We start from the raw sequence: 17366 nt of genomic DNA, 5'->3' as shown, positions 1-17366 counted from the left end.
GGGGAAGGAAGATAAGTCACAATGACAGATTCTGTTCTGGCTGGGGAAGATGGACAGATGAGATGCCCCTGAGACACGGGAGAGGAGGCAGCCCTGGGAGGTGAGACATGAAGTGAGGTCACTTGGCTCATTGAGAGTGGATGGTGTTGGTGGGCATAGGTTGCCATTCAGAAGGTTGGGGCAGCTGGCATCGGTGATAGAGGCTTACTGGGACACAGGCTGAAACCTGACTGGACTCTAGTGGGCACCAGCAGAAAGGAGCCTAAGGGAGCAGATCAGGAGACGAGAGCTCTGTGCCGTGGCGGCTGGGGAGGAGAGATTTTAAGGCAAAGAGAGTCAGCAACAGTGCAGACTGCAGAGAGAAGTCAAGAAGAACGAAAGAAACTTTATTATGAGCCTTCATTAGATCATTCTTGAAAGTCAAGTAGCTATGGGAGGTTATAAAACAAAACAAAAGAGTCCAAGTTTGTAAATGAACACGTCCTATAAAGATGTTGGCCCCGAGGCCAGTGGCCCCTCGGTCTGGTGCACGCGCGTGCTTCAGTCTCCCTCCCTCCGTGAGAACAGCAGGAATTGGTTGACCTACATGATCCAAAGGTTCCTTCTGATCCCGAGAGCCTACCACTCTGTGGCTTTTGAATTTGAGGGAAGAGGAGGAAAGTCCTCGTTCACAGGATGCTGGAGCACAGGTAGACTGCACAGCTGCGCAGGATTTGAGAGGCCACTTAGGCCAGCCAGTCTGAGTCTTCTAAACACAGCCCACCCCCTCCCCCAAACATCTGATATGGGTGTCTGCCTTAGGCCCCGTGTGAACCAAATGTTCCCAATAAAACAGTTCTGATTGGGTGGCTGTGGGGCAGATTTTCTTACAGTACAGCGATTCTTACTTCAGGTGGGAGTTGGATAGATTTACCTATTCAATTCTTGCCACAGATTCTATGGAAGTGAAACCCATCATGACCAGAAAGTTGCGGAGGCGACCAAATGATCCTGTCCCCATCCCAGACAAGAGGAGAAAACCCGCTCCTGATATCCATTTGCATAATTGGTTTTTTTCTTAAGACTGTTGAATCCTTTGCTTATCCATTTGCTAGAATATACATATGTGGCCATTGTCCTACGGAAATTGTATGTGATTGGCAGGCATGTGTATTTATCCCTGAGCTAAGGAATAGCCGATTTTTTAAAAGATTTATTTATTTGAGAGAGAGGGAGAGCACTTGCAAGCATGAGCACAAGCAGGAGGGGCGGTGGGACAGGGAGAGAGAATCCCAAGCAGGCTCCCTGCTAAGAATAGAGCCCAGTGTGGGGCTCAGTCCCATGACTCTAAGATCAGACTAGAGCCCAAAAGAGTCGGCTGCTTAACTGATGGAGCCACCCACGTGCCCTGGGAATGGCCATTTTATTTCGGAGTCCTCGATTGCTGCTGCTTCTAATGGGCGGCGTTTGTAGAGAGCAGTTATTTGGAAGGGCACTTTTCTGGAAGTTCATCCTGGTTTGAACATTTTGGAGATTTAAGGTGACCTCAGATTTCACGTGCCTCTATTTTTCTACTTGTAGAACCAGGCCAGTAATACCTGCCTTTTGTACCTCCATTACCTGTATCCCGAAAACAGTGGAACACAAGTTGTTAAACGAGATTTCAGTTACATAAAAAAACCCTTTAATCGTAAGAAACGAGAGGGGGAAGCAGGACACACGTCGCAAAATTCTTTTTCTGTTCTCTTGAGGAGAGACTAAGTAGCCATTTATACAAAATGATTCAGTTGTCTTCTCCCAAGAGAGGGTTTAACTTCAGGTTCCTTTGTCTTCACGACTGAGGGTTTAAGTTATGTGGGAAGAATAAGCCCACATCTGTGTGTGCGTGCGTGCACACAGGTGTGCAAGGCTTCAGGTCTTTGGAACAACAGCACTTCATAAATTGAGGAGGAAGGTCTCCTTGTACTGTGTCCTATGCTCTCATTCTGGGACTTACTGAATGACTTAGAGATGTTTGAAAGAAATCTGTGAGTTCTTTTATGTACCTGGGCACCACGACATTTAGTAGAATCAGCAGCTTCCGAGAGGCAAACTGCTGTAGAAACAGCATCCGACAGAATCACACTGTAAATCCTAAAATCCTGGTACCATTTTGTTGATTTCTGCTTGCCTAGAAACCATGCTTCTCAGACACATTCCTTTAACTCTCAACACCCCAGCTAAACTATTTGTTAACAGACGAACAGATCATGGAGGATCTGAGAACATTAAATAAGGTACAGTTTGATTTTTTTTTTTTTTTAATTTATTTGAAAGCTTAGGCTTGTGTCCTTCACATGTTACTTGTTAAATCGTTTTGATACCTTTGACACTTTGTGTTGCATCTGAAATGATCTGCACTAAGATTTCTTGTTGTTCTTCCTACAGCTTAAGTCACCCAAGAGACCAGGTAAGTGCATAGTGTTGCTGGTATTTATGCAGTCTTTTTTTTTTAATCATGTTGTGGGAAAAGCATGCTTATACCTGACAGGGAGCTGTTGCAATTTTCAAAAATAAAAATGCTCATCATTTGTCTTAAGAGTAGTCATCATGAAAACTGAAGGGAACCTTAGGTGCCCCCTCCCCTGATTTTTTTTTTTTTTTTAAAGCCCTGCTATATTAAAGTTATTTTTACTTTTTCCTTCATTTCTTGTAAAAGAGACATTTGATTGATAGGCTGGTAAAGGTTTTCTTCTGTGTAGGCATCAGGCATAAGATTTAAGCACACTTCCATTTCTGGAAATGAAACCAGAAGGATTTTGCAGTATTCCTTGTCTTGTGGAGTTAAGTGCTGGGTGCCCCTGTTCCTGTGGCACTTCGTGGCCTGGTTCTGGTGAGGGACTCACAGTCCCAGCTTACAGAAGAGGACAGCCCAGGTTCACAGTGGTTCCTTGCAGAGTGGCACTTGAGAGTCAGTGCTAGGCTGCAAAACAGAATTCTGGATGGGCAAGGCATTGTTATGTTTTAAGCACCAGGATGACTTACATGTCTGTCTACTCACCAAGCCTTGTGGAAGGAAACAGGATCCTTTTTTCTCTGAACGATTTCCTTCTGAGAGCCATCGTGGTCCTCAGAGAGGTCCTGTGTTTCTGAAGGCATGATGTGAGGGGTTGGGGGAGGTGTTATGGAAGTTGTGTGAATTGAGATCCTTGGAACCTACTGTACTTATTAGAAATATAATAGCTTGACTCTGTACATACATGATAGTCTGTTTTACCTAGTAATAAACAGTTTTAGAAATGACTTCGGATTTAAAATTTTAAGGAGATTGTCCTAATTCCTGCACTTCTGGGCTTCCAGTGGTCACGTGGGCAAATCAGTTAGCCTGCCGGCATCCCCGGTTTCTCTTCTGTTCAGTGAGGTTAAGCTTTGCCTTGCTTACCTCACGGGGTTGGGTTGAGTAGCAGGTTAGGCGTAATATACAAGAATTTTGTGGAGTTCTCATTTTTACACCCCTAAGGACTTAATGATCATGATTTTTACCACTTTCTAATAGAATTTCAATTAAAGCATGTTAGTTGTTGGATCCACATGCTTGTTACACGTTTAATCATTGACATATCTTTGGTACCTCCAGCATCCCCGTCCTCTCCTGAACACTTGCCTGCCACACCGGCAGAGTCTCCAGCCCAGAGATTCGAAGCTCGAATAGAAGATGGGAAACTGTACTATGATAAAAGATGGTATGTTATGGAAAAACACAGATTATCCGTTAAGAGTCTCAGAAGAACCCCTTTGAAAGAGCACTGGGGCTCTTTCTCATTGTTCCTGAGCATGGCTGCTGCTTAGCTTACATAGTACTGAAGTGGAATAACATTTCAAAGTGAGTTAGGACAGGGGAGCCTGGCTAGCTCAGTCGGGGGAGCTTGCAACTATTGCTCTCAAGGTCAGGAGTTCAAGCCTCATGTTGGGCATAGAGCTTGCGTTTTTTAAAAAAAAAAAAAAATGCGAGGGCGCCTGCGTGGCTCGGTTGGTTAAGCAGCTGTCTTCGGCTCGGGTCATGATCCCAGGGTTCTGGGATCGAGCCCCGAATCAGGCTCCCTGCTCGGCAGGGAGCCGCCTTCTCCCTCTGCCTCTGCCTGTTGCTCTACTTGTGCTCTCTCTCCATCTCTCTAATAAGTAACATCTTTAAAAAAAAAAAAAAAGAAAAAAATGCATCAGGAATCATTTGATCGATACTATTCATTCAGTCTCTGAAGGCAGTGTTTCCTGAACACATGTTCTGATGGGAGCCCTCCTTTCTCCGTGCTGTTGGCATAATACTAGAATTTGCAGGCTTCTCTCTTCCATGCTGCCCCTGTAGACTGAGGCCAGGGCTTATGTCCCTCTCTCTCTTAACTCTGCCTTTGCACACTAAAATTAATAGGTGTTCTATAGAAAAAAACATTTTGTGGTCAGATGAGTCTGGGGGAGGACCATGTTAGTTAAATCAAAGAGTTCCTTTGCTGTAGGTGCTCTTTGGGTTCTCTGATAAGCTCATGTGTGCTGTGTATTTCTGTGATGTTGTCAGGTATTACTTATTTGACCCGGGGTACCCTTTGTGCGTGCTTCATCCTGCTATATGAGTGTTCCAGGAAACATACTTGGGGAAATTGAATCCTAAAACATCACTAGTTTATATAAAAGACAGGTTTTTTTTTTTTAACTGCTTTTTGTAAAATTTTAATTCTTAGTTGCATGCGACTATATAGGTATGTTACATTAGGTTTTTAATATGCCAGAAATATTTGAGAATAAAAACAGTTTAAAATCTTCAGACCACCAGCGTTTCCATCGGGAAGGAAATGGTCAAGCAATGTTAGACTTACAAACTCATTTACTTACTCATTCAGCAAACATTACTATCTGCTCTGTAGCCCCAGATTCTGCTAGGTGTTAAGCCACATGTCCTACCTCCTTGTCACAGCTCCTTTAATTCTGACATACTCTTTTATTCATTGTCCCTCTGCAATTTAAGTCATGGTGGACACATTTGCATTCTGGATTTCTTCTTGTTTGTATGGCGCATGTTTATCTGGGGTTACTGTGTGCTCTCTGTAATTATCATTTATGATCACTGTCATTTTTAATGATCTTCTGAGTTTCAATATATTAACCCAAAGTTCCAGAATTAGAGTAATGGTTATTTTGAATTGTTTGAGCTTTGTTAAAAAAGAAAAACCCCAAGATTGTTAGTTTATTACCTTAAAATATTACCCTTCCAAAGTTGGTAGAGATGCTCAGAAATCTAGTCTTGCCTGAAATAAATCCGTTCCCCCAAAATATTCGGTTACAGTTGAGTTAATTACCAGGAGATGGTGAAGGCTGCCTCTGTCTGTGAGCCTGATCTTAGTGACTTCTGCCCCTCTCATTTGACTATTTCGCTTTCTTCAAAAGGGCCTGTGTTTCTTGACTTTGCTTATCAGAACAGATCACCACTAGGTGGCAGGCTCTAACAATGCAACACACCGAGGAGGCAAAATAACATGAAAAATGTTTCTAATAATGAAAACCAAATAACCTTTAAAGATCAAGCCCGCACATAAGAGCCGTCTTCAAAAATGATGAGATTTATCACTAACGTTTTTACGGATCTGTGAGTCTTAAAGCTATGTGATATTTCAGATGATGTTCATTTTGTGGTTGCGTTGCTTCAGATCTTCTTTCTAAGGCTTAATTTTTAGACTTTGAGACTTGTCTTGAGGGTGAAAATGCAGTAGGAGAAAATTCTTGTTTTTCTAAAGAAGGGATCCCTGGTGCCTGGTGTTTCATAACGTAAATAGAGTGGTCACGTTTGCTGTGCTAGATCTCTGGAGCGTTTAGAGTGAATTTCGCTGTCTTTCTCATAGGGGCTGCAGAAATTTTGAGAAGGTCTCTGGGAGCATTTTCTTTTTTTCAGTGAGTTTCAAGTTGCATATTGTTGAACACAGTGGCTGTTGTTTTCATCTGTATTCTGTGGTTTTCCTTTTAGCCTTGGGAGTCAGAGTTGATGGAATTTGTGGAAAGGTGTGTCTCTCCTTCCCTGCCACATATGGAAGGTGTTCATGCGGGTCCTGGCTCATGCTCTGACCAACACATAGCTGGCCTCCTCTCCCACCAGACTCAACTTGATGTTTAGTCTTAGTGTCCTGTCAGCTGGGAGGCTTCATTCTTTTTTGCCAGTCATGGCCTGTGGCTGAGAGGGCAAGTGAACCGCTTTATGCTCATTCCGGTGGGATGGAGTATTTGTGTGCAATGGTACTTCTGGCAAAACGTCTTTCATTGAGTTTCAAATGACTTCAGCAAGATGAGTGTGATTCAGGTTTCCCATCTTGGCATGAACACTTACCAAGCTACATTTCATTTTGAAAGATAAGCATCTTCTCTTTGCCTTGGTCTGGTAGTGCTTTTAAGGCATTTTATGTCCTGCTGTAAGTTTTCCTCACGTTTTGATTTGGACTAATGACCCTTCTTAGAAAGTACCAGTAAAGTAGCTGATATTTTAAAATAACTAAATAGCTGATGGTGCCGGCAGACTGGTTTATCTCTCCTCACTTTAAATCTTGGGCTGCTAATGTGAATCAGGAATGAAGCCCTCCCGCCCCCCACTTCTTCCAGCCTTCAACTGACAAAGACTGTTAAATGGCGAATATTTACAACTGGCATTGGGACCCCTTGAGGTTCCAGAGCTGTAACATGGTATTCAGGTTTTTTTGGGAAATGAAACGTTAATATCAGGATTCCCAGTAGGATACAAAATTAAATTAATCCTACCCCTCCTTTTTGACCCACCTTTTGAAGAAATTGCTTTCTTCCATAATAGTACTACTGTTGATTCTAGTTCATTGGGTTTAATAGTAGAAGCAAAGCTCTAAGAGCTCATTTGTTGGGATTCCCAGGTCAGGATTTCCATTAGTAATAAAGTAATAAAGTCAGTTCAATTTTTGTGGCTTGTTCTCTGAGGCTATTTAAAGGTATTTTTTTTTCATCTGAGATGAGTTGCAGCTTATAAAATGGGTTAATTGGCAAAAGTGATAATGTACATTTTTAGTTCTGTTGTTGCTGCTTTTTAACAGTTTTTATGTCTATATTTATTTCAAATTCTCTCCCCCTCTTTTATTAGTCTTTAGCAATTAAAAAGTAAATTTGTATGTGAGGGTTGACCTATACGTTTTAGTTTCATCTTGAAAATATGAGTGCTAATTTTTTTTTTCTTCTTCCAGAGAATTCAGATAGTTGAACAGATTTGGTATCCAGGGATAACTTGTATTCCCTAAGACTGTTGTGTGGTGCGTGAGACTCTGGTTCAGGAGGATCTGGGAATCCATTGGCTTGGAAGTGGGGTGCTTTGGGAAACACGCAGACCAGCTCTGCTCTGGAGCAGATGGTGACCAATGGTGGACATTCAAGCTACGACCATTTGGTTACCCCAAAGCAGTTTGGTTGGGGGGATGGCCAGATGCTCAGGTCCCAGATGACTTCTGGGGGCGGGGGCGGGGGCGGGGAATGGTTATAGATGAGATCTCATTGTTTACTTCTGGTATTCATTTTAAGGTCAGTCCGAGGTGTTGGGGTTTGGGTTCTACACATCTGAAGTAAAATGCAGCACATCTCCTGAGAATTGTTTGACTGGTCTCCCAGAGTTAACTGTTGTCCTTGAAGACATTAAGATGTTAATTTTAACAGGATTTATCTTTACCTGTCTTTGTTATTTAGGTATTTTTCAGAACCATGACTTACTTAGTTTTTAATATGAGTAATACCTTAATTCAGAGAAAAGAAAGCTGTTCAATAGAAAGAATACTGTTCTTTTTTTTTTTTTTAATTTATTTATTTGTTAGAGAGAGCGAGCGAGCGAGCACAGGCAGACAGAGTGGCAGGCGGAGGCAGAGGGAGAAGCAGGCTCCCCACCGAGCAAGGCGCCCGATGCGGGACTCGATCCCAGGACGCTGGGATCATGACCTGAGCCGAAGGCAGCCACCTAACCAACTGAGCCACCCAGGCGTCCCAGAATACTGTTCTTAATTTATATTTCCTATTTCTGTAAAGTTGTAATACACGTTTTATTATACATCTTAACTACATAACTTTACCCAATTTTTCCTGTGTGTGTGTGATACACACGTAACATGCATATGTTTTTTTTAAAAGCACAGGATCATAATGGGCGTAGATTTCCCCCCTCTGCTTAGCAGTATACTGAGCATGTTTCCGAACTAGTAACATACTGCTTTACCACACTGTGACCTTTCTTTATTAAAGTATTTGCGAAATACTATCAGAATGACATGAAGCTACGTGCATGCTTTGTGTCTTTATCTCTTTAATAACTCTAATCCCCACAGAATAACTTCAAATGTTCTCCCGCTTTTTAATTTTACTCGAACCATCACTTGAGATGTTAGTGTTTACATAAGAAAGTTGGCTTAGATGTGGGAGGGAAACTGGAATTTTTGAGTCATGCTGTGAACTAATTCAGCCTTTCCTCATGCACTGTATACTTCAGACCTTGCGATATTACATATTTAGCATAATGAAAGTCCCCTGACCCAGTTTACCAACCGATCTCTGGCCAAAAGCAACTTTAAAGCTGAGTCTAACCCAATCTCACTGTTCTAATTGCATTTATGATTCGATTTCTTTTAACAGTGTTTTCAGGAAGTAAATTGAGTTGGAAACCCGAGTTTTCAGCTCCTAAGTAGCAGGTTAAAGAGTGTCTAGAACCTAGATTGGAAAAAGCTCATTGTAGGAGTGAAGTACATCTCTTTGCTATGATGTCCTGGCAGTAGATTATTTCATTACACCAGCAAAAACAGTCTGCTTTTTCCCCTACAGAAATAATGATAAAATGCAGTACTTTGCTGGGGGATGCATTTTGGTAGAATTTACATGAGTTAGTGGGTCTGTTTAGCTAGATCTGTGCAGCCAGAATGAACCAGAGGTTATGTTCCTGCCTGACTGCGGCTGGCCCCGACTGCCAGCAGCAGCTCGGCTCCTGTTTCCAGCTCTTGCAATCCAGCAGCTGCTCCTTCATCCTGTGGCAGCTGCTGTTGTCTCGTTTGGGCTTTGGGCCTGGCTTCCTCACTTTGAACCTCGGCCTTATTCCTGAGCTTGTAGCAGTTGAAGGTGATCCTGTGCTACAGGCCAAGAGGATGGCTACTGGGGCTGAAACGGAGTGCCTGTCTGGTCTGCTCCATGCAAGGCTTCTCTCCTGACTGGCCAGGCCAAATCAGAGCCTCTGTGGTGCACACCCGGCCACTCCGAACCTCGCCTGGTTAGTGCTCCCCACGTGTGATTACTCAGTGTTCTTCTCGGCTGCTGTATTTGAAGCTGTGTGATCGCAGGGACCTTGTGGTCCTGTTCACTGTCCACTTCCAACCTCCAGCATCCTCAGTGCTGCACAGTAAGTGATTAATGAGTATTTGCTGAATGAGTGACCAGAGAAAGAGTTGAATTTGGCCTACCTTAGTGTGGATGACTTAATTTGGACATATTGAAAATAAGTATTAGATTAGTTGTTCAAACCCTTCTATTTATTTTGTCCATTCAAGTTTCTTCAGTGTTTTGGGATGGGTGAAAAGCGGAACAAGTTTTATTTTGAAAAATTGTAATTTAGTTTTTGATTGAATGGTGGTGTATAGTCCAAAATAAAAAGTAAATACGGAGTTAGCTTCCCAGATTTTCCCCCGCCTCCTTTTTCCCTCTGCAGAGGGACCAAGGAATATATGCTTTAGATTAGGAGGAGGTGAGGAGGTCATCTGATCCAGTCGAAGGATGGAGGCCTTCAAACTAAATCTGAAATCCAGACTCTTCCTCAAATGTGAATTAAGACTCTTAATTATATGCTTTGTTGCGGTGTTTTTCTTTCCTTCTCTTTTTTCTTTCTTTTTTAAAAACTGGTGCTGTTAACAATACTGTATTATTGATTTAGAATTTGTTAAGAGCAGAGCTCTTACGCATAGTGTTCTTTCTACAAAAGAAAAAAACAACAAATAATTCTGCTGAAGAGAGCAGGAGGTAAATGAAAGAAGATGGGATTGGGAGGGAGACAAACCATAAAAGATTCAATCTCAAAAAACAGACTGAGAGGGTTGCTGGGGGGAGGGGGGGATGGGAGAGGGTGGTGGGGATATGGACATTGGGGAGGGTATGTGCTATGATGAGTGCTGTGAAATGTGTAAACCTGGCGATTCACAGACCTGTACCCCTGGGGATAAAAATACATTATATGTTTATTAAAATAAATAATTTTTAAAAAAGGGCAGGAGGGGGCGCCTGGGTGGCTCAGCGGGTTAAGCCGCTGCCTTTGGCTCAGGTCATGATCTCAGGGTCCTGGGATCGAGTCCCGCATCGGGCTCTCTGCTCAGCAGGGAGCCTGCTTCCCTCTCTCTCTCTCTCTGCCTGCCTCTCTGTCTACTGTGATCTCTGTCAAATAAATAAATAAAATCTTTAAAAAAAAAAAAAAGGGCAGGAGGAGACTTTGGGACCAGATGGATATGTTCATTGTGGTAATGATTTCATGGGTGTATATACTTAACCCCAGACTCATCGAGTTATAAACTAAAGATGTATAGCTTTTTTTTTTTTTTTTTTTTGGCATGTCAGTCTTAACCTTGATAAAGTGGCTAAAAACATACATAAACTTGTGTCATGTTTTTGGCAGGTACCACAAGAGCCAGGCCATCTATCTGGAGTCAAAGGACAACCAGAAGCTGAGCTGTGTGATCAGCTCTGTCGGAGCCAATGAGGTAGGGCCCGAACTCCCTACCCCCTCAGGAGAGCAAAGTGTGCTGCAAAAAAAAAAAAAAAAAAGTGAGAGCAAAACTGTAATGCAGGTGCCACCAAGAACGTACAGTGGATTCGTGTGTCATATGTGGGTTAGGATCTCAGTCAGCACTTCCTGGCAGAAATTGCACAGAGACAAAAAAAGATCCCTGAAAACCCCTTACTTTGCTTGACTACCATCACAATGTGGATTTGTATGTTCCTGGTGGTATTGGTGAACTCCATGTACAGTAATTGAGTCGGGAGCCACTGAGGGAGACTGCAGGAAATAACAGAAGGCAAGTCTGTGTGGTATCTGTGTGTTCAAATCCTGCTGCTTTGTAAGATCACCGTGTACATGGAACTCGCTTGTGGAGCAAACTCCATCTTTGTTATTTCTCTAGAGCTTTTGTGTGTACTAAGAGATTTGCTTTGTGCTGTGAGGATTTAATGACACACCTGGCCCAGGGTGGGCACACAGTAAGTGCTCAATAAATGCATGCTGGCTAGATCTGAGCTATACACTGCTCCTTGTCTGCTGTCTTTACAATCTGGCCCGTCCTATTGTGCCTCTCTCTCAGCAGTGAGCTGCCAGGCTCTGGCCCTCAGGTATTGGTTTCCTGGAGTCTCTCCTATAGGGTAGTGACTGGTTCTGAAGTTAGCTCAGAGGGTTATGCCCCAGGATAGGATGACTGGCGAGTGAGTTCTCCGACAGGCCCTTCGTTAGGGGGAATGTCAGCAGTGTGTAACTTGTATTGTTAGGAGTTTTTAAAAAGTTTAAAACTTTAATAGCTCGATTGGCTTGATCTGTTATCAGTCCACAAATGTCTGCAAAGAAATTGATTTTTATGTGTCTCCCCTCTGTAACTTATTCATGCCAGTGCACAGTAAATCTAATGAAACTGGATTATGAAATAACTTAAGCCTCTTCCATTCTCCTAGCTTCCTGAATTGAAAATGCCCTCAAATGTGACTAGTTTGCAAAATGATTGTTTACTCAGAAGTTAGGGAGAGCCTTCCAGATAAATGAATGTCCTTTCTCTGTGGGCTTGGGGTCTGTGAGTCACCCCAAACCAAGTCAGGAGCAGAGCAGATCTGATGGAGGGACCTGCTGTTTGTCAGCAAGAGCTGTTGTGACTTCACGGCAGAGCCCTTGTGCCTGGCCTCATCCTCCTCGGTGACACCTCAAGATTTTTCAGGAAGAATAGAAATGCAAGTTATATTTTTTCTCTCTCTGCTGGAGATTGTCATCCTTTGACATAACAGAGTGTCAAGGAGGTCTGACAAGAAAACGGTGACACTGAGACATGTCACCTGGAGGGGAGAAGCCTCAGTGCACCCGAGGCATGCGACTCTGGTAAAGGGAAAACATTTCTCACTTCTTGGAAGTATTCCAGCTGATTTTTCAGGTCAAATCCTAAGTGACCCTGGAGCCAGTTGGCCTTGGCGTAACCTGACTCTAGGGACATTTGTTGGGTGAGTCTGAGGCTATTGGTGACTCCCCATTTCAGCCCTTCTTGTGGTCATTTTTCAGTTTAAAGTGCTTCTGCAAGGTCCTTAGAGGCTCAGCTTCATGTGAGGTCTTTATTTTTAAACTGCTGTATTTGACTTTGAAGTCTCTCTGTTGCTAAATAATCAGATTAAAGGAATTGAAACGAGACTGAGAACACACACTTTTAAAACCTGAGAATTGAATGGTGGGGGGAGCAGATAGGTCTGTAGACATCTACTTGCTTGTGTGGGTGAGATGCAGAACTTAAAAGAATCATGCTTCTGGCCCCATCTGTTGGCACATTAATTAAACGGACGAGGAACAGGTGAGAAGAGGAGTCAGGGCCAGGTTAGTGGATAAGAGCAAGCAAGGGATTTTGAGAGCAGGCACCAGAATTCACATTGGACAAGTTGACTCAGCCTTCCTCTTCCATAAAATGGGGTGAGGATAGTACATCGTTGGGTGGTTCTGAAGATGAGAAAGCTGAGGTGTGACCGGTGTCTGGTGACCGAGGAGGTGACTACTTCCCACTTCCCAGTCCTGGCCACAGGGATGACACTTACTAAGTGCCCTGCTCTGGCAGTGCCCCTGCTGCCAGAGTTCATTCTCCATTCTGTGCAAGAATGCATCGGCCCTGTGAAATGTCAGACATCTGATACCATCTGTGGGAAAAGGATATGGTCAGGAGGGAAAGGCTGTCTTAAGCTAATTTAGCCTTCTGATGATCCTAATTGGGCCTTAGCTCACTCATGGGCTTTTTTTTTTTCCTTATTGTTTTTTTCCCTTCCTTTTCTGCCATGACCATTAGCCTTAATTGCCAGGAAACCAGAGTAGTGAAAGACTATGATATGGAAGTCCCTTGAGGCAAGGAAAATATTTCCAAACTTGATTGAAAGTTTATATTCATGAATGCTTGTGTTTTGAATGTCGATAATGCTGTAATCAAACCAAATAAAAGAATGTCCTTAAGATCAAGGCGAAAATAGAACCTGAGATCATGGTGCCCTCCATTTTCATAATCAGAGGTGTGAGAGAGGGAGAAGGAAGGAGAAAGGAGGTCTGGGGCTGATGCCTGCCCTATGCTAAATGGTTCCTGATGGGTGGCAGGGTGCAGCCTGAGGAGGTTGCCATGGTTCCGCCCACACCTCATGCTTGCAGATGTTTCGATGCTCTGGAAGATTTTGCTGCTCCGCGGTATTCGCTCTAGCCGCTCTCATCCGGTTCCCTTTCCTTCTCCCCTGCAGATCTGGGTGCGGAAGACAAGTGACAGCACCAAGATGAGGATTTACTTGGGCCAGCTTCAGCGCGGGCTCTTTGTGATCCGCCGGAGGTCAGCGGCTTGACTTTTCTACAGTGTTCTTCCTTTGATCTTTTTTCTGGAGTGGTTTTTCGTTTTGTTTTCTTCCAAATAGAAAGTTTTTAACCCGGGAATTGCTCCTTGGCCTTGGAAACTGGGAAGCGCTGTTGTGGATTCTGCGAGGCGCTGTGGCGGCAGCTGCTTCCGTCTTTGCGTTGCTCCTTCCTGCCTTGACCTCTTCCGGCCAGCCGTCACCATGAACTCTTGCTTTGGGGAGTGTTGCGAGTTCGATTTACTCATTTCTTTGTGGGTTTTTTTGCTTATACTTTGTCTTTTTTTTTTTTTTTTTAAGCCTCCTTTGAGTTTGAAGGGACATCTTTTTTTTAATTGTCTTTAGCTCTTTCTACCAGGAAGGGGTACACTCTACATCGCATTTTCATGTTTTGAATCTGATTAGTGGATCACGTAGCTCTTTCCCTTGTCGAGCCCAATTCACTGTTTCCCCAGAAGCTTGGGGCAGAGGTCCTAGCAGAAGGAGATTAATTCTCCTGGCTCTCAGCCTTCTCTGAGAAATAAATGCCTTGTGTAACATCTGGCGTATGCCATCCATTCCACTGGCTGAGCGACAGAAAAATTTGCCTGGGTGGCTACGTGCACTGAAGTAAATGGGGTTGGGGGGAGGGGGCATCTCATGCTCCAAATGTGCTGAAGGTACCGCATTTGAAATGTTATTTAATGCAAGTGGTTTATGCAGACACATTTGTTCTAGCTCAAGCTGGAGCAAGTGGTCATTTCAAAAGTTTTTATTTCTAATTCATTTCTGTTTCCTGCCCCTAAGGAGATGAAGTACCTCGTGCCGACCAGTTATCTGGGTTATCTGTTGTAGGTGGGGAGGGGAAACTGACCGGGCAGTCATCAGTTATCTATAAACTCTCACTCATAATTCCATTTGCGCACTCTTGTCACTGATGCCGTTACCGCACACGGACTGTTTCCAGCCTGTGGAGCCTTGTCGGCGCCCCCAGCCTCCCAGGAGGTCTGGCCCAGGCTGAAGACAAAGGAAGCTCTGCTGCGGCTGCCACTCACCGAAGGAATCCTGGGGGCAACAACCTTCCCCACACTCCTTGCCTCCTGCTCCTCATTTCCAGCCTTGGAGAGATGGTTCACTGGCAGATAGGGCTTTCTGGTTCATAGCTGCCACCGTAGGATATTTAAAGAATCTGGGGTTAGAGCAATGGTTAGCATCTCTGTGGGAAATTAGTAGACCTTATGCATCCTAGGAAATCTTGGTACGTCATGCCCTCGGTCTCAGGTGATGATCTGTATGTCATTTCTTGATGTATGCACCCGAAAGCAAGTTGGGGGGCCGTGATGACAAGCGAAATCACCTTGTAAGTCCTGGCTTCAATAGAGACCAAACCTTATTGACTCAGAGTAGAGGCATGTACAGATTTGTTTTTGTTTTAATTTATAATGCATTCCCCCCCTCCCCATGTTGGAGTCTCCTTTAGAGAATAGGGTAAATGATGCGTGTTTGTTTAGAGTTGCCTGGGTGTTCCGTGCTTCTCTGCCCGCAGCCCCCATGATGATGATTGTCGGAGTTAACCAAGTCCATAGTAAACAGGGCCTTCATCTTTCCTTTCTTTTTGACAGCCTTTGCTCTGCGGGAGGGCCTCAGTTGCTTGCATCGTCCCTGTGGTGTGTGTAACGTCCCATAAAAGCAGGCGGCTGTCTGTTCTCCACTAGTGCCCTGTGATGGAAATTTAGTTACAGTATGTGTGGTCATCAGAGTTTGTTTTTGTTTTTTTGAATGATTGTCTTACTTGGCTTCCTAGCAGTACACCAAAGTTTGGTTTTGTTTTTTTTTTTTTTGGAAAAGCTTGTGTTGATAACTACCAGAGATTTCAGCATCAAAGCAACAAGTTGTCTTTTTTTTTTTTTTCTTTCCTTGCCTTTTCTGGTGGCACACTTGTGCTTTTGTGAAGTAACTGTTCGTTGGAAGACCAGAGTATGGGCACTTTGGCTTCTTCTCTGGCCGTGGCCACATCACTGCCTTCTGGCCCTCAGTATCCTCACAATCCTTAATCATGACTGTGGGAATGGGCACAAGTGGGGAATAGACTTGAGACACAGCACAGTAAATTGTACTCCTAATCCCAGAAGATTGAGTTTTTTATTTTATCACTCCAGAGATGAAAAGCCAGCAGTTCAGCCCCTCTGGCAGGCCCCTGTGGTGACCAGGGGTAGCAGAGCCCCCTTATTTAGGAGCTGGAGGTGCTTTTGTGATGGGCAAAAACAGATTTTGAGATTCCTGGACTAACAAGGGGCTGGCTTTTAGCCCACGTGGCCATTCTTATTCCAGAAGGTCTTTCTTTCTCACCAGACCATAGGGTACCATGTGCATCCCCGAATTCAAACTTTCCTACAGATAAGACTTGGGAAAAGGTTGGTCTAGACATTTCTTATGAAGAACCTGTACATGGTGTTAATCTGATCAAGAAATTGCACTTGGGTTATTCTGATCGAGAACCTATGTGTGTGTTTTGTTCAAGGCACCTGCCTTGGTATTATACACAGTGTTTGCTATGGATGTGTCGCAGTATTTATTTTACCTCTGCTTGGGGGCGTTGTTTTGCCTTCCCTAGCCTCTGACTCCCTCTCTTCCAAAGCCAGTGTCCTCTTGAACTATTTCCAGATTTCCATAGCCATACCAAAGCCAGGATGTTTTCATTTGTTTGGATACCGGTATTTATGGATCTCTAACTACCTAACTTAATTTTTTTTTTTTCCTTTAAACTCCAAACTGGGTCCAGTATAAGATCCCAGAGGCTGATCTGCAAATCAAGCTACTTGTGTTTGTGTGTGAGACCCTGTATTCAGGATTGGGCGACTTTTCTAAGAGAAATATTGGGGGTGGGGTGGGGTTGGTTTCTTTTCTTTTTCTTTTTTTTTTTTTAACCTGACTTCGGGGGTGGGGAGGAATCCTATTTTTTACAGTATATTTGTTTTTTCATTAACATTTCCTTTTAGCCTTGAATTTTTACTAAATTTCCTCCTGATTTAAAAATCTTGTTTCTAATCTGGGAATTTGAAATCTTGGTACTTAATGTTACACCAATTTTTCCAGAGAGTTCAAACCAATTTAATATCAGTACATGGTAAAAATTTGCAGCCATTTCAAGCAGCTGGTGGGCTTTTTATATATCATCATTAACTGGTATCATTAAATGTTCTGAGAGGTGAATGTAAAATGTAAAAAGTATAGGGGTTTTTTTTAATAACAATAAACTTTCAAAGAGAAAACCAGCATGTAGTCTGTGTTATATCCATTGACTTGATAAATGATTGAAATTTCTTTTAGGTCTCCTCCCCCTCCCCCCAATTGTGGGGAAAGGAAATCAGGAAAGGGGGAGGGATATGCTAGATAATTTGCTTATTATGAAGAGTAAGTTAAGGAATGATGTCAAAGACAGGCTCTCAGTTTTGTAAAGAGCAGTCTAGGAGTGTTGACCCATAAATGTGGTGTACTCTTTCCTTGTTGGTGAAGATAAAACAATCTCATTAAAAACTGAGTCAATAAAATTGACCTTAGATGGGAAAAACCTTAAGGTAAACTCGTGTGATTGAGGAGGATGTTGTCATTCGGTACTCTAGAGCACTACCTCCCAATTTTACCAAAAAACAAAACAAAACAAAACAAAACAAAACAAAAACTGGTATTTCTACAGCTCTCTGGTGGGTAAACTGAGGAGGCTGCTTCTTGCCACAGGTGACTGACCTGGTGTGCTCATGACCCGAGTGTGGCATGCCCATCAGGAAGGGCTGCTCTGTGCTTTG

General features: G+C 43.3%; 1 protein-coding gene across 2 annotated transcripts in view; it reads left to right on the top strand.

The window, feature by feature from the left end:
• SUDS3 (SDS3 homolog, SIN3A corepressor complex component) overlaps nucleotides 1-14126 on the top strand; it is a 32499-nt gene extending 18373 nt beyond the window's left edge. The window contains exons 6-12 of one of the 2 annotated variants that reach the window (XM_080821196.1): nucleotides 934-1029; nucleotides 2194-2255; nucleotides 2407-2428; nucleotides 3596-3701; nucleotides 10640-10724; nucleotides 13477-13562; nucleotides 13645-14126. In XM_080821196.1, coding sequence (XP_080677322.1) covers nucleotides 934-1029; nucleotides 2194-2255; nucleotides 2407-2428; nucleotides 3596-3701; nucleotides 10640-10724; nucleotides 13477-13562; nucleotides 13645-13789 — 602 coding nt within the window. In that variant the 3' untranslated portion in view covers nucleotides 13790-14126. The remainder of the gene's footprint in view (nucleotides 1-933; nucleotides 1030-2193; nucleotides 2256-2406; nucleotides 2429-3595; nucleotides 3702-10639; nucleotides 10725-13476; nucleotides 13563-13644) is intronic. The other variant, XM_080821195.1, reaches the window with a different exon arrangement.
• Nucleotides 14127-17366: the final 3240 nt, after the last annotated feature.

The sequence above is a fragment of the Martes martes genome, assembly GCF_963455335.1.
Source record: "Martes martes genome assembly, chromosome: 13".
In the NCBI taxonomy this organism is placed as follows: Eukaryota; Metazoa; Chordata; class Mammalia; order Carnivora; family Mustelidae; genus Martes; species Martes martes.
Note: the sequence above shows the minus strand (reverse complement) of the source record. Positions and strands in the feature narration are given on the sequence as shown.